At 52.1% G+C, this 26057-nt stretch overlaps 1 protein-coding gene across 1 annotated transcript; it reads right to left on the reverse strand.

Moving 5' to 3' along the window:
- Window positions 1–595: 595 nt before the first annotated feature.
- LOC145338943 (putative G-protein coupled receptor 139) lies at window positions 596–5333 on the reverse strand. The gene is made up of 2 exons (XM_080183348.1): window positions 5267–5333; window positions 596–1503 (listed from the first exon to the last, which is right to left on the reverse strand). Exons 1-2 carry the CDS (start codon window positions 5331–5333, stop codon window positions 596–598), a joined length of 975 nt encoding a protein of 324 aa, XP_080039474.1.
- Window positions 5334–26057: the final 20724 nt, after the last annotated feature.

A 26057-nucleotide genomic window follows, 5' to 3' on the forward strand; every position in this document is an offset into this window, starting at 1 on the left:
GCCATAAGCACAGACAAGGGTCATGGGTGGAGGGGGGACTGGTAATGTTAAAATGGCGGCGCGGGCTCGTTGGGCCGAAGGGCCTGTTTCCCGGCTGTGTTGTCTTTTGTCCTTTGAGCTCTGCCACTGGGGAGAAGTCATATGGGCTCACCATTTTCAACTCCATTGAACAAAGAAAATGGGTTCTTATCATACAGAGACTCAGCCCATTCCGACTGGGCACAATCCATTCATGAATATTATTGATTACATCCAATGCATTTTGGATCCAATGAAATCTGTATCTTGGCTACACGATCAGCTTGCTGTCTCACAAAGCAGCTGCCCAGCTTCTCACAGCAGAGGACCTGCTGGGCAAGTTGTGTCTTGACTTTGTCTTAAATGACTGATGAGCTATAGAATTGTTATCAACTCAGCTAACCCTAAATATGCTTCAGAGTGCAATTAGTAACACGCCATTTTATTATCATAGTACAAACGGATATATGAATATACAGAAAACAGGTATATCAGCCTTGGACTATTCTAATAAAGCCTTCAGGCTAACATTGCTTTCACAGTTTTGGAAAGGCTGAGAACTGTCTTGATGCTTCTCTCAGTTGTTTTTATTAATCAAGGCAAGAATTGACATAACTGGATATTTCATCGCAAACTTGAACTGCTCTCTGAACCTGGACTGAGTCAACCCGTAAATAAATGTGTTTGTGCAACAATTTAAGTTGAGCAGCATATATCCGACTTGCTGAAAGATGTATTCAGAGTCATTGTAACTTTCCGAATATCGTCCTGTAATACTATAATATAAAAATTCCATCACAAAAACTAGCCACAAAAGAATGAAGCTGCCAGATATGCTGAAGAGTAAGATCACAGACTTTCTTCTGCTCTCCAGCTCCGGGTCAGACCGATGATCTCCCTTGTTCTGACCCCTCAGTCCCTTGCGGACTCGGCTGGCCACTAAAATGAACCTGACGGTCAGAGCGTTGATCAACAGAATTAAAGTGAATGGGAGCAATGGAGTTACAAGCTTATCAAACCAGCCAAGAGCCACCCAAAAGGGATCAGTGAAAATGTATGGCTTCGGAACACAAAACCACAGTATGTTGTTGACTACCAACCGAGGTTTACATATGAAGTATAAAGGAACATTTTTGAAGCAGAGTAAAACGGCAGTTGTTGCTAGAACAATAGCCGCGGTTTTCTGGCTGCAATATTTCCTTTTCAGGTTCCGGCAGCAAATGGCCACAAATCGATCAAAGGAGAAAGTGACGGTGAACCAGACGGAACAGTTTGCCGTCGCGCGAACCAGGACGCTGATAATACTACACAGGTATGTGATGTTCAGGTAAGATCCCGGGAAGTAGTAATAGTTGATTCGACTGAGGATCACCTCGATAATGATGACAAGTAGATCGCTTATTGCCATCGCCACCAGGTAGCAGGTGGTGCAATGAGAGAGGCCGGACTTTCCCCGGGATAGGATCGCAATCGCCACAATATTAACTGTCGGAGAAAACGAAAAGTGAGAATGAAGGTGGCTGTCGGAATAAGATTTTATGACAAATATTTGGACAATTTGAACCCACAGTGTTAAAATGGTCACTGGTTCAGTCACCCCACTAATCCCTGTAAGACAAACAGCCTGTTCCGAGTCTTTGTTCACCCCCTGTTTATCCTTTCCCATTCACCCTTCATGCTGCCCGTGTCTGACCCATTTCTCAAGGCCCAGCCTTCAGCCACTTATTGAGGCTGTTCAGGAAATAAAAATCAACCCACATCCTTAACCCGTCTGCAATCCCCACCCATCCCCTCAGCCCCTCTCCCCCATACTCACCACTCCCTGTAAAACATAGAACACTACAGCACAAACAGGCCCTTCGGCCCACAAGTTGCTCCGATCACATCCATACCTACTAATCCATAGAACTATCTGTAACTCCCAATGCCATTAAATCCCATATACTCATCCAGAAGTCTTTTAAAAGACCCCAGTGAGTTCGCCTCTACCACCACTGACAGCAGCCGATTCCACTCACTCACCACCCTCTGAGTGAAAAACTTACCCCTAACATCTCCTCTGTACCTGCTCCCCAGCACCTTAAACCTGTGTCCTCTCATAGCGACCATTTCAGCCTCTGAGAATCCACCCTATCTATACCTCTCAACATTTTATAATCCTCTCAACCTTCGTCTCTCCAGGGAGAAGAGTCCCAGCTCCCTCAACCTATCTTCATAAGGCATGCCTCCCAATCCAGGCAACATCCTTGTAAATCTCCTCTGCACCCTCTCAATAGCTTCCACATCCTTCCTGTAGTGAGGCGACCAGAACTGCGCACAGTGCTCCAAGTGGGGTCTGACAAGGGTCCTATAAAGTTGCAGCATTACCTCCCGACTCCTAAACTCAATCCCTCGATTAATGAAGGCCAGTACACCTTCTTGACCACATCCTCCACCTGCGAGGCCGATTTAAGAGTCCTGTGGACCCGGACCCCAAGATTCTTCTGCTCTTCAACCCAGCTAAGACTCCTACCCTTGATATTGTACTCCTGCATCCCATGGGTCCTGCCAAAATGGACCACTACACATTTATCCACGTTGAACTCCATCTGCTACTTCTCCGCCCAGTCTCTGCAGGCCTAGCAGCGCGATTTGAGAATGTGTCTGGTGGGAGAAGTGCCTTTGTCAGGGTGGAGTGTCAGTGTCGAGCGCTAGGGGAGCATGGCGGGTGGACAGGGGGTCACTTTTGAGTGGGTCGCCCAGGCTCCAGGTGTCTCCCATGGACTTGAGGTTATGGATTTGGGTGGGTGACAGTGTTAGGGTGCGGCCTGGATTGGCAGCTGTGTTCCAGGTGTCCTCCCCGGGCCTGAGGTTTCCGATTAGTCTGGGTGACGGTGTTAGGGTGTGGGCGAAATCTGCAGCCGGGTCCCAAGTGTCCCCCCAGGGCTGGGACACTCACATTAATGCGATTGATTGTGATAGGCTGGGGGTTAGATTTGCACAGTCTCCCCCTACTCCCACCCAAAGCCATTAACGTTCCAGCAACTATACCAAGCATAGAACATGAGTAAGATTGGAAGGTAGAATTATCCACACACACACACACACACACACACACACACACAGTGCAAAGACAACATTAGGAGTTATACAGAGCAAAAATAGTGACAGATAGTGAGAGATATTGAATACATTTCTGTTCATCATAAATGCAGGGATCGCCACTATTTATCTAAAGCTATGATAATCTGGGTTTTTTTTTGCCAGAACTGATTCAGAATAATGTAGCAATTATTCAATGTTCAGATCATGTCTCCAGAGTTATCTCCTGATTATCCCTTATTTTCCATCCAGACATTGAATTTCTTTGCCCTTCTTATCGAATATATTAATGCGTTTCTATTCTTTGATCATTTGAGTTCATAGTTGCGCTCGGCAATCTTTTTTGTCTTGGCATCTCTGCTTTCTCTTTAGTATTTTTGTTTAGTGTGTACCCCCATGTAGAATATTACTTTCCCCTCAACTCTCTCCTTCCATTTTCATTCATCTCTGGATGTTTGATAATTGTTTCATTTCAATGGAATATGTTGATGGAGGTGGTTTGAAATACTCACCATTGTTGGTTTATATCACGGTGCGCCCACAATGCCACCCATCTCATTTTCCCAAGCCCTTTTTTGACTTTTTTCTTTCTCCTCCCTCTGCATCTCCAGTTTTTGTTTTGTAATCGGGTGTAAACCCTTTCTCTCATCACCTTGAAACTTGCTATGTTATAGTCAGCGAGGACTCAAGGATCCCTCAGTTGATAGAATGATAGAAGCCTACAGTGCAGAAAGAGGCCCTTTGGCCCATTGAGTTCATACCCATTGTGGTCCATTCCTCATTAGCAGATCCAAACATGAATATTGAATCGTTGTCTGTTCCTTTTCCTTTCATCCTCATTAATCAGGATATTCTGAATTAATTTAAGTAAAGATTGTAGTTTATATATTTAAAGATACTATCTGCATCTATTTTCTTCTCTTTGACTGACCTTCTGAACATTCCAAATCATTAGTCAAAGCTTTGATGTTGCCCTGTCTTTGTAGAAATACTTCAGCACATTATTGTATATTCCGCACGTTACAGAGAAATGATGAAGGTGTAATGGAGAATGAGCGATTCTGCAAAAACTTTGGGAGATCAAAACTGAGCTTTTGGCTTTTATTGGGAGAGGGATTGAATTTCTGAGCCGTGAGGTCATGTTACAACTGTGCAAAACTCTGGTGTGGCCGCACTTGGAGTATTGCGTACAGTTCTGGGTCGCCGCATTATAAGAAAGATGTGGAGGCATTGGAAAGGGTGCAGAGGAGGTTTACCAGGATGTTGCCTGGTCTGGTGGGAAGGTCTTATGAGGAAAGGCTGAGGGACTTCAGGTTATTTTCATTGGAGAGAAGAAGGTTACGAGGTGACCTGATTGAGGCATACAAGATGATCAGAGGGTTAGATAGGGTGAGAGCCTTTTTCCTCGGATGGTGATGGCTAACACGAGGGGACATAGCTTTAAACTGAGGGGTGGTAATTATAGGATGGAGGTAAGTTCTTTACTCGGAGGGTAGTAAGGGTGTGGAATGCCCTGCCTGCAGCAGTTGTGGACTCGCCAACTTTAAGGGTGATCAAATGGTCAGTGGATAGGCATATAGATAAGATTGGAATAGTTTAGGTTAGAGGGTCATTAGATTGGTTCCACTGGTCGGCGCAACATCGAGGGCCGAGGGGCCTGGACTGTGCTGGAATGTTCTATGAGAGATGAACCACATTCAGTCAGTCACTGAGACATTAATCACATTATTATTTCCCCCTCTTTCACTCTGTGATATAAAAACCTCTTCCTCAGTTTTACGTGACAAATTTAACACAGGAAAGTATACCTCTGATCTGGTGTTTCTGTAAGAGAAACCTCTGGAACTTCTTCACTCAAAGGGTGGTGAATCTCTGGAATTCTCTGCCCGTTGAAGTGGTGGAGGCTGCCTCGCTGAATATATTGAAGTCACGGGTAGATAGGTTTCTGATAGACAGGGGAATTAAGGGGAGAAAGTGGGAAAGTGGAACTGATCCTCTTCAGATCAGCCATGATCTTATTGAATGGCGGGGCAGGCTCGAGGGGCTAGATGGCCGACTCCTGCTCCTATTTCTTACGGAACAATATGTAACATTCACTGAGCAAAACTGAAGATCAGTTCACACACACACACAGAATTCCACACCTGGAATAGTTGCAGTCACTCACCCGGTATCCCAATGATGGCCAGGATTGGGTAATAGATTTTCTTGAGGATATAAAATGTTTCCATCATTTCTGGGCTGTGTGGTGTTGCAGAGAATCTCTTGGTCTTCACGTGTCGGGGAATTAATTCGCAAAGCCTTTCAATTTATTGCAAGTCCCATCTCCCCAAGCGGGACTCGGAGATTGCGACATTCTCACTTGTTTTTAATATGAAGAAAAAAATACTGCCACGTCGAGTTAGTGACACAGGAAAGTTTCTTTAGAGATTGAAGTGGGTGACTGGGCAATTTAATGCAGTGTTGGGAATGGAATCTATGTTCTCTAACAAACTGGACCGGCAGATGGGCACCACGACAGCTCAGTGACTATCACTGTTTGCTGCGCAGACACAAGGATTTGGGTCGGTGTCTGTGGGAGTTTGCGCATTCTCCCCGTGTCTGCGTGGGTTTTCTCCGGGTGCTCCGGTTTCCTCCCACACCCCAAAGATGTGCTCTTAGGCTGATTGGTGGAACAAATCGTCCCTAAATTATTCTCTCCTGAATCTGGTTTCCAATGGGGGAACCATAAACATAGACACGGGTCAAGGGTGGAGGAGGAAAAACACATTGTTAAGATGGCGGCGTGGGCTCGTTGGGCCGAAGGGCCTGTTTCCCGTGCTGGGTTGTTCTTTGTTCTTTTGTTATTCTTCTCTCCGGTGCTGATTTTCATTCAGTGATATACTTCAACATATCAGAGGTTCGATCTTAACCATGTCATCCTGTACACTGTGATGTGGCTGTTCCCTTTAACTGTGGACAGTTTACTGGACTGATTGATGTCCACACATACACGCGATGGGTCGTCCAGGGGCTACTCTTGGTTGTTTCGAGAGTAGCCTAGCGCTTCGCGTCGTTATTGTGTGCTTAACCTGGACCATCTGACGGGCAAGACGACAGCTCAGTGACTATCACTGTTTGCTGTGCAGATACATGGATTTGGGCCGGTGTCTGTGGGAGTTTGCGCATTCTCCCCGTGTCTGCGTGGGTTTTCTCTCGGTGCTCCGGTTTCCTCCCACACCCCAAAGGTGTGTTCTTAGGCTGATTGGTGTAACAAATTGTCCCTAAATTAGTCTCCCCTCAATGTGGATGGCCATAAGCATCAGCAAGGGTGGAGGGGGGACTCATAATGTTAAAATGGGGGCGCGGGCTCGTCAGGCTGTGTTGTTCTTTGATGTGATTCTGCACAATCTTGTTCAACCAGAAAGCGCCTGTCATTAATACAACGGAAACCGGGACAGTGTTTTATCCGGTTAAGCAGCTCAAACTAAAGAGACACAGAAAACAAGGTGGAATCGATCGATAACACAACTCGATTCAACACAGGCTGATCATGTTGCCAAAGGACGAGAAATCCAGAGACCCAGTGTTCGAACCCAAAGACAGCACATTGGCAAATTTGAAGTCAACAAAAAAAAATGGGGAATGAAATGTGTAATGAGGACCATGAGGTTATCAGTAATTGTCACACAAACCCCTCTGGTTGACTGATATCCTTTAACATTTGTCCCCCACCCCCCCCTTACCTGCGTGTGAATCAGGGCCACAGTTGGTTGATTAATAACCTTTGTGAAATGACCCATCCCCAACAGATACAGACTCATCAAAAATATAAACCCCTCAAACTGAAACAGTTTCCGTTCTATATAACCCGGCAAACTGATCCAGAACGTCCAATAAACTTAACCCCTCAAACTGTTCCATAATCCAATATAAAACCTCAAACTGATACAGCCTCCGATCAACACAACCTCTCAAACTGCTACACCGGCCAAACGGTCTCAATTCTTTCTGATATACCAGATCTATTTTAATTTCTGTACAGCCTGTTAAATCTACAGCTCCTCTCCAATGGATCTCTGCTATTTGTCTATTATCTGTCGAGTACAGAGGCAAGTTGAGATGTACACACCCTGACAAGCCGACTCAGCAAGCGACAAACATTGACGATTCTGATCAATGTCCTTTCTTAACTGTTTGCTTAAGAAAAGAAAGAGAGACTCGCTGAGATGTGGCTCACATCTGCTGTCCTTGCTCTCAGGTACAGTCTCTTTTGTGTGATATGTCTCAGGGATGTGTGATGAATTTGTGGCCATTTTCAGAGCTGGCTGAATGACATATTTTCATTCATTCCTCATGTGGAAATGTGGCATCAGAGATGCGGATTGTGAACTGTGAATGGAAGGAGCAGCAGCAACAGATCCTGCAATCAAGTCTCCATTACGAAGGGCGGAGTCCACTTCCACAGAAGATTGTTGAGACCAAAAATGATGTGATTTCAAGAAGGAATAAGATAGAGTTCACGGGGCTGGAGATATCAGGGGAGGTGCAGTCAGGCTATTGGATCTGATCATGGGTGACACGTTGGCACAGTGGGTGAGCTCTGCTGTCTCACAGCGCCAGGGACCCTGTTCAGTTCCGGCCTCAAGGGACGGCCTGTGTGGAGTTTACACTTTTCACCCGTGCCTTCATGGAATTTCTTCCGCGTTTCCTTTTCCCTCCCACTGTCCGAAGCTTAGCTCAATTTGCAATTCTATACTGCTACCAAGGCTTTTTTTTCTGGTTTGTTTATGGGACATGGATGCCCGAGGCTGGCAGTATTAACTGTCCGTCCCGAGTTGCCCGGGGACATTTCAGAGTCAGCCACATTGCTGTGACTCTGGAGTCACATGACAGCCAGAACATGCAAAGAACGGCAGGTTTCCTACCGTAAAGGACATTAATCAACCAGATGTTTTTTTTCTGACAATCGTCAATGGTTTCACCGGCATGAGGAGATTCTGATTTTTTTTCTATTGAATTCAAATTCCACCACTTGCTGTGGTGAGATTCGAACTTGGTTCCCAAATCATTCGCTGAATTTCTGGATTAATAGTTTAGCGCGAACAATAGTAATTGCCTCCCTGTGTGACTCATAGTGTGTGGGTTACAGAGATGAACATTGGTACAGAGATGAACATTGGTACATTGGTACAGAGATGAACATTGGTACATTGGCACAGAGATGGACATTGGTACATTGGTACAGAGATGAACACTGGCACATTGGTAAAGAGATGAACATGGGTACATGGGTTCAGAGATGAACATTGGTACATTGGTACAGAGATGAACATTGGTACATTGGTACAGAGGTGAACATTGGTACATTGGTACAGAAGTGAACATTGGTACATTGGTACAGAGATGAACATTGGTACATTGGTACAGAGGTGAACATTGGTACATTGGTACAGAGATGAACATTGGTACATTGGTACAGAGGTGAACATTGGTACATTGGTACAGAGGTGAACATTGGTACATTGGTATACAGATGAACATTGGTACATTGGTACACAGGTGAACATTGGTACATTGGTACAGAGATGAACATTGGTACATTGGTACAGGGATGAACATTGGTACATTGGTACAGAGGTGAACATTGGTACATTGGTACAGAGATGAACATTGGTACATTGGTACAGAGATGAACATTGGTACATTGGTACAGAGGTGAACATTGGTACATTGGTACAGAGATGAACATTGGTACATTGGTACAGAGGTGAACATTGGTACATTGGTACAGAGATGAACATTGGTACATTGGTACACAGGTGAACATTGGCACATTGGTACAGAGATGAACATTGGTACAGTTGTTTCTCTCCAGTGAGACGAGCCCACTTGTGTTGTATATTTCACGTTATATTTTAAATCTTCATCATTCATTCCCAGATTCCAATCACACTTGACCTGGACAGGAGACTCAGTCCATCTTCAACCGATTCTCCTCCAGGTCTTCTCCAAGACTGTGTGATGAACACACGAGTCAGTGAGCGCTGAGTTGGGACCTGAGTGTATTATTTTTCAGTCGAGTTAATACTGTGCAGTGACGTGTCCATGTGGCCGGAACAATAAATCTGTGATGATGAGAAATGGAATGACGGATTTGGTTCAGGAGATCAATTTGAGTCGCCTCAGTCACTTCAACACATTTTACTCAGTGACTGCACCCCCTCACCCCTCAGACACTACACCCCCACTCCCCTCAGTCACTGCACCCCCTCACCCCTCCCTCACTACACCCCCACTCCCCTCAGTCACTGCACCCCCACTCCCCTCAGTCACTACACCCCCACTCCCCTCAGTCACTACACCCCCACTCCCCTCACTCACTACACCCCCACTCCCCTCAGTCACTACACCCCACTCCCCTCAGTCACTGCAACCCCACTCCCCTCAGTCACTGCACCCCCACTCCCCTCAGTCACTACACCCCCACTCCCCTCACTCACTACACCCCCACTCCCCTCAGTCACAACACCCCACTCCCCTCAGTCACTGCACCCCCACTCCCCTCAGTCACTGCACCCCCACTCCCCTCAGTCACTACACCCCCACTCCCCTCACTCACTACACCCACACTCCCCTCAGTCACTACACCCCCACTCCCCTCAGTCACTACACCCCCACTCCCCTCAGTCACTGCAACCCCACTCCCCTCAGTCACTGCACCCCCACTCCCCTCAGTCACTACACCCCCACTCCCCTCACTCACTACACCCCCACTCCCCTCAGTCACTACACCCCACTCCCCTCAGTCACTGCACCCCCACTCCCCTCAGTCACTGCACCCCCACTCCCCTCAGTCACTACACCCCCACTCCCCTCACTCACTACACCCACACTCCCCTCAGTCACTACACCCCCACTCCCCTCAGTCACTACACCCCCACTCCCCTCAGTCACTACACCCCCACTCCCCTCAGTCACTACACCCCCACTCCCCTCAGTCACTACACCCCCACTCCCCTCAGTCACTGCACCACCACTCCCCTCAGTCACTACACCCCAATCCCCTCAGTCACTACACCCCCACTCCCCTCAGTCACTGCACCCCCACTCCCCTCAGTCACTACACCCCCACTCCCCTCAGTCACTACACCCCCACTCCCCTCAGTCACTGCACCCACACTCCCCTCAGTCACTACACCCCCACTCCCCTCAGTCACTACACCCCCACTCCCCTCAGTCACTACACCCCCACTCCCCTCAGTCACTGCACCCCCAACTCCCCTCAGTCACTACACCCCCACTCCTCTCAGTCACTACACCCCCACTCCCCTCAGTCACTACACCCCCACTCCCCTCAGTCACTGCACCCCCACTCCCCTCAGTCACTACACCCCCACACCCCTCAGTCACTGCACCCCCACTCCCCTCAGTCACTACACCCCCACTCCCCTCAGTCACTACACCCCCACTCCCCTCAGTCACTGCACCCCCCACTCCCCTCAGACACTACACCCCCATTCCCCTCAGTCACTACACCCCCACTCCCCTCAGTCACTACACCCCCACTCCCCTCAGTCACTGCACCCCCCACTCCCCTCAGTCACTACACCCCCACTCCTCTCAGTCACTGCACCCCCACTCCCCTCAGTCACTACACCCCCACTCCCCTCAGTCACTGCACCCCCACTCCCCTCAGTCACTACACCCCCACTCCCCTCAGTCACTACACCCCCACTCCCCTCAGTCACTGCAGCCCCCACTCCCCTCAGTCACTACACCCCCACTCCCCTCAGTCACTACACACCCACTCCCCTCAGTCACTACACCCCCACTCCCCTCAGTCACTACACCCCCACTCCCCTCAGTCACTGCACCCCCCAATCCCCTCAGTCACTACACCCCCACTCCCCTCAGTCACTGCACCCCCACTCCCCTCAGTCACTACACCCCCACTCCCCTCAGTCACGGCACCCCCTCACCCCTCAGACACTACACGCCCACTCCCCTCAGTCACTGCACTCCCACACCCCACAGTCACTACACCCCCACTCCCCTCAGTCACTACACACCCAATCCCCTCAGTCACTACACCCCACTCCCCTCAGTCACAACACCCCCACTCCCATCAGTCACTACACCCCCACTCCCCTCAGTCACTACACCCACACTCCCCTCAGTCACTACACCCACACTCCCCTCAGTCACTACATCCCCACTCCCCTCAGTCACTACACCCCACTCCCCTCAGTCACAACACCCCCACTCCCCTCAGTCACTGCACCCCCACTCCCCTCAGTCACTTCACCCCCACTCCCCTCAGTCACTACACCCCCACTCCCCTCAGTCACTACACCCCCACTCCCCTCAGTCACTACACCCCCACTCCCCTCAGTCACTACACCCCCACTCCCCTCAGTCACTACACCCCCACTCCCCTCAGTCACTACACCCCCACTCCCCTCAGTCACTGCACTCCCACTCCCCTCAGTCACTGCACGCCCAGTCCCCTCAGTCACTACACCCCCACTCCCTCAATCACTACACCCCCACTCCTCTCAGTCACTACACCCCCACTCCCCTCAGTCACTACACCCTCACTCCCCTCAGTCACTACACCCCCACTCCCCTCAGACACTACACCCCCACTCCCCTCAGTCACTGCACCCCCACTCCCTTCAGTCACTACACCCTCACTCCCCTCAGTCACTACACCCCCACTCCCCTCAGTCACTACACCCCCACTCCCCTCAGTCACTACACGCCCACTCCCCTCAGTCACTACACCCCCACTCCCCTCAGTCACTACACCCCACTCCCCTCAGTCACTATACCCCACTCCCCTCAGTCAATACACCCCCACTCCCCTCAGTCAATACACCCCCACTCCCCTCAGTCACTACACCCCCACTCCCCTCAGTCACTACACCCCCACTCCCCTAAGTCACTACACCCCCACTCCCCTCAGTCACTACACCCCCACTCCCCTCAGTCACTACATCCCCACTCCCCTCAGTCACTACACCCCACTCCCCTCAGTCACGACACCCCCACTCCCCTCAGTCACTGCACCCCCACTCCCCTCAGTCACTGCACCCCCACTCCCCTCAGTCACTGCACCCCCACTCCCCTCAGTCACTACACCCACACTCCCCTCAGTCACTACATCCCCACTCCCCTCACCCACTACATCCCCACTCCCCTCAGTCACTACACCCCCACTCCCCTCAGTCACTACACCCCCACTCCCCTCAGTCACTACACCCCCACTCCCCTCAGTCACTACACCCCCACTCCCCTCAGGCACTACACCCCCACTCCCCTCAGTCACTGCACCCCCACTCCCCTCAGTCACTACACCCCCACTCCCCTCAGTCACTACACCCCCACTGCCCTCCGTCACTACACCCCCACTCCCCTCAGTCAATACACCCCCACTCCCCTCAGTCACTGCACCCCCCACTCCCCTCAGTCACTACACCCCCACTCCCCTCAGTCACTACACACCCACTCCCCTCAGTCACTACACCCCCACTCCCCTCAGTCACTACACACCCACTCCCCTCAGTCACTACACCCCCACTCCCCTCAGTCACTGCACCCCCCAATCCCCTCAGTCACTACACCCCCACTCCCCTCAGTCACTGCACCCCCACTCCCCTCAGTCACTACACCCCCACTCCCCTCAGTCACGGCACCCCCTCACCCCTCAGACACTACACGCCCACTCCCCTCAGTCACTGCACTCCCACTCCCCACAGTCACTACACCCCCACTCCCCTCAGTCACTACACCCCCAAATCCCCTCAGTCACTACACCCCACTCCCCTCAGTCACTACACCCCCACTCCCATCAGTCACTACACCCCCACTCCCCTCAGTCACTACACCCACACTCCCCTCAGTCACTACACCCCCACGCCCCTCAGTCACTACATCCCCACTCCCCTCAGTCACTACACCCCACTCCCCTCAGTCACAACACCCCCACTCCCCTCAGTCACTGCACCCCCACTCCCCTCAGTCACTGCACCCCCACTCCCCTCAGTCACTACACCCCCACTCCCCTCAGTCACTACACCCCCACTCCCCTCAGTCACTACACCCCCACTCCCCTCAGTCACTACACCCCCACTCCCCTCAGTCACTACACCCCCACTCCCCTCAGACACTACACCCCCACTCCCCTCAGTCACTGCACCCCCACTCCCCTCAGTCACTACACCCCCACTCCCCTCAGTCACTACACCCCCACTCCCCTCAGTCACTGCACTCCCACTCCCCTCAGTCACTGCACGCCCAGTCCCCTCAGTCACTGCACCCCCACTCCCTCAATCACTACATCCCCACTCCTCTCAGTCACTACACCCCCACTCCCCTCAGTCACTACACCCTCAATCCCCTCAGTCACTACACCCCCACTCCCCTGAGACACTACACCCCCACTCCCCTCAGTCACTGCACCCCCACTCCCTTCAGTCACTACACCCTCACTCCCCTCAGTCACTACACCCCCACTCCCCTCAGTCAATACACCCCCACTCCCCTCAGTCACTACATCCCCACTCCCCTCAGTCACTACACCCCCACTTCCCTCAGTCACTACGCCCACACTACCCTCAGTCACTACTCCCCTCAGTCACTACACCCCCACTCCCCTCAGTCACTACACCCCCACTCCCCTCAGTCACTACACCCCACTCCCCTCAGTTACTGCACCCCCTCGCCCCTCAGTCACTACACCCCCACTCCCCTCAGTCACTGCACCCCCTCACCCCTCAGTCACTACACCCCCACTCCCCGCACTCACTACACCCCCACTCCCCTCAGTTACTGCACCCCCTCACCCCTCAGTCACTACACCCCCACTCCCCTCACTCACTACACCCCCACTCCCCTCAGTCACTACACCCCCACTCCCCTCAGTCACGGCACCCCCTCACCCCTCAGTCACTACACCCCCACTCCCCTCAGTCACAACACCCCCACTCCCCTCAGTCACTACACCCCCACTCCCCTCAGTCACTACACCCCCACTCCCCTCAGTCATTACACTCCCACTCCCCTGAGTAACTGCACCCCCACTCCCCTCAGTCACTACACCCCCACTACCCTAAGTCACTACACCCCCACTCCCCTCAGTCACTACACCCCCACACCCCTCAGTCACTACACCTCCACTCCCCTCAGTCACTACACCCCACTCCCCTCAGTCACTACACCCCACTCCCCTCAGTCCTACACCCCCACTCCCCTCAGTCACTACACCCCACTCCCCTCAGTCACTACACCCCCACTCCCCTCAGTCACTGCACCCCCACTCCCCTCAGTCACTGCACCCCCACTCCCCTCAGTCACTACACCCCCACTCCCCTCTGTCACTGAACCCCCCACTCCCCTCAGTCACTACACCCCCACTCCCCTCAGTCACTACACCCCCACTCCCCTCAGTCACTACACCTCCACTCCCCTCAGTCACTACACCCCCACTCCCCTCAGTCACTACACCCCCACTCCCCTCAGTCACTACACCCCCACTCCCCTCAGACACTACACCCACACTCCCCTCAGTCACTGCACCCCCACTCCCCTCAGTCACTATACCCCCACTCCCCTCAGTCACTACACCTCCACTCCCCTCAGTCACTACACCCCAATTCCCCTCAGTCACTACACCCCCACTTCCCTCAGTCACTACATCCCCACTCCCCTCAGTCACTACACCCCACTCCCCTCAGTCACTACTCCCCCACTCCCCTCAGTCACTACACCCACACTCCCCTCAGTCACTACACCCCACTCCCCTCAGTCACTACACCCCCACTCCCCTCAGTCACTACACCCCCACTCCCCTCAGTCACAACACCCCACTCCCCTCAGTCACTACACCCCCACTCCCCTCAGTCACTACACCCCCACTCCCCTCAGTCACTACACCCCCACTCCCCTCAGTCACTACACCCCCACTCCCCTCAGTCACTACACCCCCACTCCCCTCAGTCACTACACCCCCACTCCCCTCAGTCACTACACCCCCACTCCCCTCAGTCACTACACCCCCACTCCCCTCAGTCACTACACGCCACTCCCCTCAGTCACTACACCCCAACTCCCCTCAGTCACTACACCCCCACTCCCCTCAGTCACTACACCCCACTCCCCTCAGTCACTACACCCCACTCCCCTCAGTCACTACACCCCCACTCCTCTCAGTCACTACACCCCACTCCCCTCAGTCACTACACCCCCACTCCCCTCAGTCACTACACCCCCACTCCCCTCAGTCACTACACCCCCACTCCCCTCAGTCACTACACCCCCACTCCCCTCAGTCACTACACCCACACTACCCTCAGTCACTACTCCCCTCAGTCACTACACCCCCACTCCCCTCAGTCACAACACCCCCACTCCCCTCAGTCACTACACCCCACTCCCCTCAGTCACTGCACCCCCTCGCCCCTCAGTCACTACACCCCCACTCCCCTCAGTCACTGCACCCCCTCACCCCTCAGTCACTACACCCCCACTCCCCGCACTCACTACACCCCCACTCCCCTCATTTACTGCACCCCCTGACCCCTCAGTCACTACACCCCCACTCCCCTCACTCACTACACCCCCACTCCCCTCAGTCACTACACCCCCACTCCCCTCAGTCACGGCACCCCCTCACCCCTCAGTCACTACACCCCCACTCCCCTCAGTCACAACACCCCCACTCCCCTCAGTCACTACACCCCCACTCCCCTCAGTCACTACACCCCCACTCCCCTCAGTCATTACACTCCCACTCCCCTCAGTCACTGCACCCCCACTCCCCTCAGTCACTACACCCCCACTCCCCTAAGTCACTACACCCCCACTCCCCTCAGTCACTGCACCCCCACTCCCCTAAGTCACTACACCCCCACTCCCCTCAGTCACTATACCCCCACTCCCCTCAGTCACTACACCCCCACTCCACTCAGTCACTACATCCCCACTCCCCTCAGTCACTACACCCCCACTCCCCTCAGTCACTACACCCCCACTCCCCTCAGTCACTACACCTCCACTCCCCTCAGTCACTACACCCCACTCCCCTCAGTCACTACACCCCACTCCCCTCAGTCCTACACCCCCACTCCCCTCAGTCACTACACCCCACTCCCCTCAGTCACTACACCCCCACTCCCCTCAGTGACTACACCCCCACTCCCCTCACTCACTACACCCCCACTCCCCTCAGTCACTACACCCCCACTCCCCACAGTCACTACACCCCCACTCCCCTCAGTCAGAACATCCCCACTCCCCCAGTCACTACACCCCACTCCCCTCAGTCACTACACCCCCACTCCCCTCAGTCACTGCACCCCCACTCCCCTCAGTCACTGCACCCCCACTCCCCTCAGTCACTACACCCCCACTCCCCTCTGTCACTGCACCCCCACTCCCCTCAGTCACTACACCCCCACTCCCCTCAGTCACTACACCCCCACTCCCCTCAGTGACTACACCCCCACTCCCCTCAGTCACTACACCCCCACTCCCCTCAGTCACTACACCCCCACTCCCCTCAGTCACTACACCCCCACTCCCCTCAGACACTACACCCCCACTCCCCTCAGTCACTACACGCCCACTCCCCTCAGTCACTACACCCCCACTCCCCTCAGTCACTACTCCCCCACTCCCCTCAGTCACTACACCCCCACTCCCCTCAGTCACTACACCCCCACTTCCCTCAGTCACTACATCCCCACTCCCCTCAGTCACTACACCCCCACTCCCCTCAGTCACTACACCCACAATCCCCTCAGTCACTACACCCCACTCCCCTCAGTCACTACACCCCAATCCCCTCAGTCACTACACCCCCACTCCCCTCAGTCACCACACCCCACTCCCCTCAGTCACTACACCCCCACTCCCCTCAGTCACTACACCCCCACTCCCCTCAGTCACTACACCCCCACTCCCCTCAGTCACTACACCCCCACTTCCCTCAGTCACTACATCCCCACTCCCCTCAGTCACTACACCCCCACTACCCTCAGTCACTACATCCCCACTCCCCTCAGTCACTACACGCCACTCCCCTCAGTCACTACACCCCCACTCCCCTCAGTCACTACACCCCCACTCCCCTCAGTCACTAATCCCCACTCCCCTCAGTCACTACAGCCCACTCCCCTCAGTCACTACACCCCCACTCCTCTCAGTCACTACACCGCACTCCCCTCACTCACTACACCCCCACTCCCCTCAGTCACTACACCCCCACTCCCCTCAGTCACTACACCCCCACTCCCCTCAGTCACTACACCCCCACTCCCCTCAATCACTACACCGGCACTCCCCTCAGACACTACACCCCCACTCCCCTCAGTCACTGCACCCCCACTCCCCTCAGTCACTACACCCCCACTCCCCTCAGTCACTACACCCCCACTCCCCTCAGTCACTACACCCCCACTCCCCTCAGTCACTACACCCCCACTCCCCTCAGTCACTACATCCCCACTCCCCTCAGTCACTACACCCCACTCCCCTCAGTCACTACACCCCCACTCCCCTCAGTCACTACACCCCCACTCCCCTCAGTCACTACACCCCACTCCCCTCAGTCACTACACCCCACTCCCCTCAGTCACTACACCCCCACTCCCCTCAGTCACTACACCCCCACTCCCCTCAGTCACTACATCCCCACTCCCCTCAGTCACTACACGCCATTCCCCTCAGTCACTACACCCCCACTCCCCTCAGTCACTACACCCCCACTCCCCTCAGTCACTACACCCCACTCCCCTCAGTCACTACACCCCACTCCCCTCAGTCACTGCACCCCCACTCCCCTCAGTCACTGCACCCACACTCCCCTCAGTCACTACACCCCCACTCCCCTCAGACATTACACCCCACTGCCCTCAGTCACTACATCCCACTCCCCTCAGTCACTGCACCCCCACTCCCCTCAGTCACTACACCCCCACTCCCCACAGTCACTACACCCCACTCCCCTCAGTCACTGCACCCCCACTCCCCTCAGTCAGTACACCACTCCCCTCAGTCACTACACCCCCACTCCCCTCAGTCACTACACCCCCACTCCCCTCAGTCACTCTACCCCCATTCCCCTCAGTCACTACACCCCCACTCCCCTCAGTCACTACACCACCACTCCCCTCAGTCACTACACCATCACTCTCCTCAGTCACTACTCCCCTCAGTCACTACACCGCCACTCCCCTCAGTCACTACACCCCCACTCCCCTCAGTCACTACACCCCACTCCCCTCATTCACTGCACCCCCAGTCCCCTCAATCACTGCACCCCCACTCCCCTCAGTCACTACACCCCCACTCCTCTCAGACACTACACCCACCCTCCCCTCAGTCACTCCACCCACACTCCCCTCAGTCACTGCACCCCTACTCCCCTCAGTCACTACATCCCACTCCCCTCAGTGACTGCACCCGTACTCCCCTCAGTCACTGCACCCCTACTCCCCTCAGTCACTACATCCCACTCCCCTCAGTCACTACACCCCTACTCCCCTCAGTCACTACATCCCACTCCCCTCAGTCACTACACCCCTCTCCCCTCAGTCACTACACCCCCACTCCCCTCAGTCACTACATCCCACTCCCCTCAGTGACTGCACCCCTACTCCCCTCAGTCACTACATCCCACTCCCTTCAGTCACTACACCCCACTCCCCTCAGTCACTGCACCCCCACTCCCCTCAATCACTGCACCCCTACTCCCCTCAGTCACTACACCCCCACTCCCCTCATTCACCACACCCCACTCCCCTCAGTCACTGCACCCCCACTCCCCTCAGTCACTACACCCCCACTCCCCTCAGTCACTACACCCCCACTGCCCTCAGTCACTACATACCACTCCCCTCAGTCACTACACCCCCACTCCCCTCAGTCACTACACCCCCACTCCCATCAGCCTCTTCACCCTCGCCCCTCAATCACGACACCCCTATCACCTCAATGACTGCATCCCACCCGACTCAGCCATTCCATTCCCCTCCTTCCAGGCCCTACCTGCTGCTCCTGCATTCAACTCCCACTGTCTTTTGTCAGTATATCATCCTCCCCTCACTCATTCATTCCCAATTCACTCCATCCCACTGCCAGCAGCCAGTATCTCCCACCTCCCACAGGATCTGGGAGACACTCGGCTCACTCACCACATCTTATTTCAGTCGGTCACCACAGCCCATTCATCACATTCACTCCAACCCCTCAACTCTACTCATTAAGAAGAGTCCTTCACCACTGAGTAGCTTTGTGTCACTCTGCTGGGTGACTGAGAACCTCACAAATAGAGCGCTCAGCAATCCAGCCCCTCAAGCTGGCTCTGCTGTACAATACACTCATGTTAGACAATGCATTCTCATCCCCAAAATCACTCCATTCCCCTCCTCAGAATTACTCCAGTCATTTCACATCATCACCATAACCCACTCCCCTCAGTGACTGCTCCTCACCGGCCCCAGCCAATGCTTCACCCTCCGCTCATTTTCTCTCCGATCCGTTAAGACATTGTCCCCTCCCCTCAGTCAGTGCAACCCCTTCCCCCCAATTCACAAACGCTCGGGTTCCTGTCACAGCTCCATCGATACCTGCCCTCAGAGGCCGGAGGGACCTCCAGACCCACAAGTCACTTTAAAAGTGCCCTATCGGGGGGTGGTTGGAAGGTGGGAGTTGGTTTTTAGAAGGGTGGGCCGGTTGTAACAGTGGGGAGTGGAGGGGAGGGGGCTCTGGCCTGCAGGAGGTCACAGCTCCCCCAGTCAGAGGGTTTGGGAGCTGCGTTGTCTCTGTCTCTGGGAGTCGGCAGAGAGAAGGCTCTGACTCTGAGGGAGCTTGGCACTCGGATACCAGGAAAACGCCACTGAAGTCAACAGCTCCAATCTGCTCGTCTCGAACGATTGCATTCCTTGGCCTACAGAGAGCTGCGACCTCAAGGAGAAAAGGACAAAGAAAATTCCAGCACAGGAACAGGCCCTCCAGCCCCTCCAAGCCTGTACCGACCCATGCTGCCCCCGACTGAACTAAATCCCCCTACCCTTCCGGGGACCGTGTCCCTCTATTCCCATCCTATTCATGGATTTGTCCAGACAACCCTTAAAACTCACTATCGTATCCGCTTCCACTCCCTCCCCCAGCAACGAGTTCCAGGCACCCACTCCTCTCCGTGTCAAAAAACCTGCCTCGTACATCTCCTTCAAACCTTACCCCTCACACCTTAAACCTGTGTCCCCGAGTAATAGATTCTTCCACCCTGGGGGAAAAGAAAGGCTTCTGACTATCCACTCTGTCCATGTCCCTCATAATCTTGTAAACTTCTATCAGGTCTCCCCTCAACCTTCGTCGCTCCAGTGAGAACAAACCAAGTTTCTCCAACCTGTCCTCATAGTTAATGCCCTCCGAACCAGACAACACTCTAGTAAATCTTTTCTGTACCCTCTCCAAAGCCTCCACATCCTTCTGGTAGTGTGGGTGACCAGAATTGAACACTATATTCCAAGTGCGGCCTAACTAAGGTGCTATAAAGCTGCAACATGACTTGCCAATTTATAAACTCAGTGCCCCGGCCGATGAAGGCAAACATGCCGTCTGCCTTCTTGACTCCTTTCCCTCATCTGCCATCTTTGTCACTTCCTCAAGAAAATTGATCAACTTACTGAGGGAAGACAAGCCCTTCACAAAATCCATGCTGCAAATGATTGTTAAGTCCATTTTTTTCCAAAAAAAAAATCATGTCCCTGAAAATATTTCCCAATGATTTCCGGACCGCTGACATTAACCTCATCGGAATCTAATTTATTGGATTATCCCTGCTGCCCGCTGGCAAAGAAGTAATATCATTGCCACCCTCCAACCCTCTGAAAAATCACCTTCAGAGAATGTGAGTACAAACATTTCTATCAAGGATCCCACAATTTCCGCCCTTGCCTCCCTCACTAGATCCCATCAGGGCCCTGCGGACTCATCTACGTTGATGCTTAATGTTTATTGTATGCATTGGTACAAGTGACAGAGGTAGGAAAAGTGATGACGTTTTGAGGAATGAGCATAGACAGTGAGATTGTCTCCTGTTCCACCAGTGGCCCAAACACCTTAGACCACTGCTACTCCGTGAAACATGCTTACTGTTCTATCACCGCCAGACATTTACAAATCAGACTACAAGGCGGTGCTCCTGCTCTGGGCTGACAGACAAAAATTAAAGCTGGAGAATCCGTCAAAGAAATTCATGCAATGTTGGCCTGGGGAATCGGATGATCTCCGATAGGATTGCATAGAGTCAGTTGACTGATCAGTATCTGAAAACTCTTTGACCAGCCTGAATGAGTACGCCATTATAATCACTGAAATCATTAGCAAGTGTGTAGAAGACTGTGTGCCGAAGAAAGTTCATCGACGCTGCAATAGCTCCACAGCAGAATCCATTTCCCTGGCCCTGCACTCAACCCTGAAACACCGAGATGACAAAGACATATATGTCAGAATTCTACTTATCGACGACATCTCAGCCTTGAACACAATTATTCTGAGGATTTCCATCTCCAAACTCCATGGTCAGGGCCTCGGCTGCTCCCTCTGTGACTGGATCCTGGTCTTCCTAACCCATAGACTCAATCAATAAGGATAGGAAACAACACATCCTCCACCATCATCCTCAATACTGATAACCCGCAAGGCCGTATTCTCAGCACCGTATTATGTTCCTTATACACAAAGAACAAAACAGCCCGGAAACAGGCCCTTCGGCCCAACGAGCCCGCGCCGCCATTTTAACATTATGAGTCCCCCCTCTCCACCCATGACCCTTGCCTATTGTTTTATGGCCATCCAGATTGAGGGGAAACTAATTTTGGGACAATTTGTTACACCAGTCAGCCTAAGAGCACATCTTTGGGGTGTGGGAGGAAACCGGAGCACCCGGAGAAAACCCACGCAAGCATGGGGAGAATGCGCAAACTCCCACAGACATCGACCCAAATCCATGTATCTGCACAGCAATCAGTGATAGTCACTGAGCTGTCGTCTTGCCCAGTATCTGGTCCAGTTTAAGCGTACACAAACGACATGAAGCACTGGGCTATTCTTGAACAACCAAGAGCAGCCCTCATACGACCCCGTGTATGCCCCTCGTTGGACAACAGGGCAGACTGAAACACCTGTGGATTAAAAGAGAAAAACATCAGTATCATCCACATCCTTATACATTCCTAGGGATGTCCCAAGGTTCCTGAACCTTATTTAAAACAGTCTCCTATATCTCCATCCTGCTCATGTGCCTGTCGAAGTAAATCTTAAGCAACTCCAGCATGCCTGCCTCCGCCACCGTGCTTGGCAGAGCATTCCATACCCCCACTACCCTCTGTGTGAAAAAAACTCTCTCTAACATCCGGATTATACCTCGCCCCTTCACCCTAAGCCTGAGGCCCCTCGTAATGTACGTATCCAACATAGGAAAAAGTTTACCTCTGCTTACTCTATCTACACCCTTCATAATCTTATATACCTCTATTAGATCCCCCCTCAGTCACCGTCTTTCATAAGAACATAAGAAATAGGAGCAGGAGTAGGCCATCTAGCCCTTCGAGCCTGCCCCGCCATTCAATAAGATCATGGCTGATCTGTCGTGGCTCAGTTCCACATTCCCGCCCTCTCCCCATAACCCTTAATCCCCTCTCTTATCAAAAACCCATCAACCCGCATCTTAAAAATATTTAGCGAGGCAGCCTCCACCACTTCAACGGGCAGAGAATTCCAGAGATTCGCCACCCTTTGAGTGAAGACGTTCCTCCTCAACTCCGTTCTAAACCGCCCCCCCCACTTTATCTTGAGGCTGCGCCCTCTAGTCCTACTGTCCTTTCTGAGCGGGAAGAGCCTCTCCACCTCTATCCTATCCATCCCACTCAACATCTTAAACGTCTCAATGAGATCTCCCCTCATTCTTCTAAACTCTAACGAGTACAAGCCTAGTTTACACAGCCTCTCCTCATAGTTCAACCCCCTCAACTCCCGAATCAGCCTAGTGAACCTCCTCTGCACTCCCTCCAAGGCCAAAATATCCTTGCGTAAGTGCGGCGACCAAAACTGCACACAGTACTCCAGCTGCGGTCTCACCAGTGCCCTACACAGTTGCAGCAAGACCTCCCTACTTTTATATTCAATCCCCCTCGCTATGAAGGCCAGCATCCCATTCGCCTTCCTGACCACCTGCTGCACCTGCAGGCTGGGTTTTTGCGACTCATGCACAAGGACCCCCAGGTCCCTCTGCACCGTCGCCTGCTGCAGTTTTTCGCCACGTAAGTAATAGTCCTTCCTACCATTATTCCTACCAAAGTGGACAACGTCACATTTGCCAACAAGGGAAAACAGCCCCAATTTCTTCAATCTTTCCTCATACCCCAGTCCTTCCATACCAGGCAGCATCCTGGTAAACCTCCTCTGCACTCTCTCCAGAGTCTCCACGTCATTCCGGTAGTAAGGTGACCAGAACTGTACGCCGTACTCTAAATGCGGCCTAACCAACGTTCTGTACAACTGCAACATTAGACTCCAGCTCTTATACTCTATACCCCTTCCTATAAAGGCGAACCATAATACCATAATACCATAAGCTTTCTTCACAATCTTCTCCACTTGTACTGCCACCTCACTTGTGCACTTGCACCCTGAGGTCTTGCTGCGTTTCTATACTCTTTATCGGTCTACCCTTTATCATATATCTCCCCCTACATTATTTCTACCAAAATGCATCACCTCACATTTATCAGGATTAAACTCCATTTGCCATGTATCTGCCCAATTCTACCAGCCTATCAATATCCCGTTGTATTGCCTGACACTGCTCCTCACTGCCAGCCAATCCAGCCATCTTAGTGTCACCTATTACTATTTGGCCAAATTCAAATCCAACTCAATTTTCAGGTTTGCAAATGACACCATCGCAGTGGACCAGATCCCAATCAATAATTGGACAGAGTACAGGACTGAGATAGAGAACCTGGTGAACAAATGTGGCGACAATGAGCTCTCCCTCAATGTCGACAAAATGAAGGAGATTGTCAATGAACTCAGGAAGCATGGTGGATAGCATGCCACTGTCCACATTAGTGGGGATGAAGTCGAAATGTTGCCTGGTATGGAGGGGAGATCCTATGAGGAGAGACTGAGAGATTTGGGGTTGTTTTCGCTGGAAAGAAGGTGGCTAAGAGGGGACCTTATTGAAACATATAAGATGATTAGAGGTTTAGACAGGGTGGATAGTGATAGCCTTTTTCCTAGGATGGAGAAATATAGCACGAGGGGGCACGGCTTTAAATTAAGGGGGGGTAGTTATAGGACGGATGTCAGGGGTAGGTTCTTTACCCAGAGGGTGGTGAGGGATTGGAATGCCCTGCCTGCTGCAGTTGTAAATGCGCCTAGTTTGGGGGCGTTTAAGAGATCTGTGGATAGGTTTATGGACGAAATGGGATTGGTTTAGATTAGTGGGTTAGTGTTGTTTTTTTTTAAAAGCTGGTCGGCGCAACATCGTGGGCCGAAGGGCCTGTTCTGCGCTGTAATGTTCTATGTTCTATGTTCTATGAAACTGGAAGTTTTTAGCCGTACAAATCACCAACAGTTTGTCTCAGTTCCCCACGCCAAAATTATAGTTAACAAGCTCACCAACGCCTCTCCCTGTTTTTCAGAAGAACAGCAAAATTTGGCATGTCACCAACTTTCGCTGCTGCACCATAGGAAACGTTATTTCTGGTTCGATCCCAGCTTGCTTTTGGCTTTCACTCTGCCCAAGACCACAATGAACTTCAACTGGTCGTGATCGTAGTCCGATCCATCTCACAAACCAGCCTCCCATCAACTGAATGTGATGTGTCTAGACTTCCTGCTGCTTGACTAAACATTATTAATTATGGACCCAATGTGCTCCAGACATTCTCTTTTCCACCTTTGTCCATCGGGAGAAATATACAAAAGTCTGAGGTCACGTATCAACTGACTCAAGAACAGATATTTCTGCTGCCATCAGGTTTTTGAATGAACCTACCTTGCATGAAGCTGATTTTTCACTGCACCCGAGCTATGATTTTAACGCGACATTCTGTAGTCTCCCGTTTCCTTCTCTATGAACGGTATGTTTGTCTACACAGCGCGGAAGAAACAATACTTTTCACTATATCCCAATACATGTGACAAATCAAAGAAACTCAACAGGTAAGAAGTTAAAAATCAATACTTCTGAACGAATGATCTCGCAATGACTCCCAATGGTACTTGTCAGTGAAGCTGAAAGATAGGTGAGTTGAATGTGTGCATGAGGAGCTGGTGAAAGGGGCAGGGTCTAGAGTTCTTCAAATCATTGGGATCTCTTCTGGGTTAGAGAAGCCCTATTTAAAAGGACAGGTGAAGTATGAGCTGAAGGTGCCCACTGTCCTTGCGGGGATATCTGCTCTTTCGACGCGGGAGGATTTAAATGAGTGTGACAGGGAATTGGGACTCTGAGCAAGAGAGAGGCCAAGGATAATTCACAGGGACATAGAATAGCCAACGAACACAACTTTAATAGTCAGGATTTCCAGGGGCACAGTAAAGGGAGGAAAAGGGCATTTGGGGGAAAACTGCATTTATTTTAATGCAGGAGGATCATCAAGTAAAGTGAACGAGCTCACAGCGTGAACTCATTCTGGGGACTGGAATATTTTCACTAGAACATAAGTATGCCTGAGAGATGGGCAGGATTGGCAGCTCAGTTTCAGGATACAGTTGTTGCATATTTGTTGGAGATACAGGTAAGTGAACATGGGGTTTTGCCATTTTGGTAAGAGAGGACATAACAAAAGTTCTCAGGGACAATGTTCTTGGAATTCAAATGTGTTCCTATGGATACAAATAGAAATAACAACTGATGGGAGCGTACTATTGCACCTCCAGAGGCAGCGGAAATGAGAGAAGTG

The sequence above is a fragment of the Carcharhinus amblyrhynchos genome, unplaced genomic scaffold (assembly GCF_965287045.1).
Source record: "Carcharhinus amblyrhynchos unplaced genomic scaffold, sCarAmb.v2.hapA chromosome_260, whole genome shotgun sequence".
Lineage (NCBI taxonomy): Eukaryota > Metazoa > Chordata > Chondrichthyes > Carcharhiniformes > Carcharhinidae > Carcharhinus > Carcharhinus amblyrhynchos.

Bases quoted from the DNA above. Each gene is read 5' to 3' on its own strand.
- LOC145338943 (XM_080183348.1), bottom strand. From the start codon at position 5,333: ATGATGGAAACATTTTATATCCTCAAGAAAATCTATTACCCAATCCTG. The intron at 1,504-5,266 runs GTGAGTGACTGC...TTTCTCCGACAG, and splicing joins GGCCATCATTGGGATACCGG to TTAATATTGTGGCGATTGCG.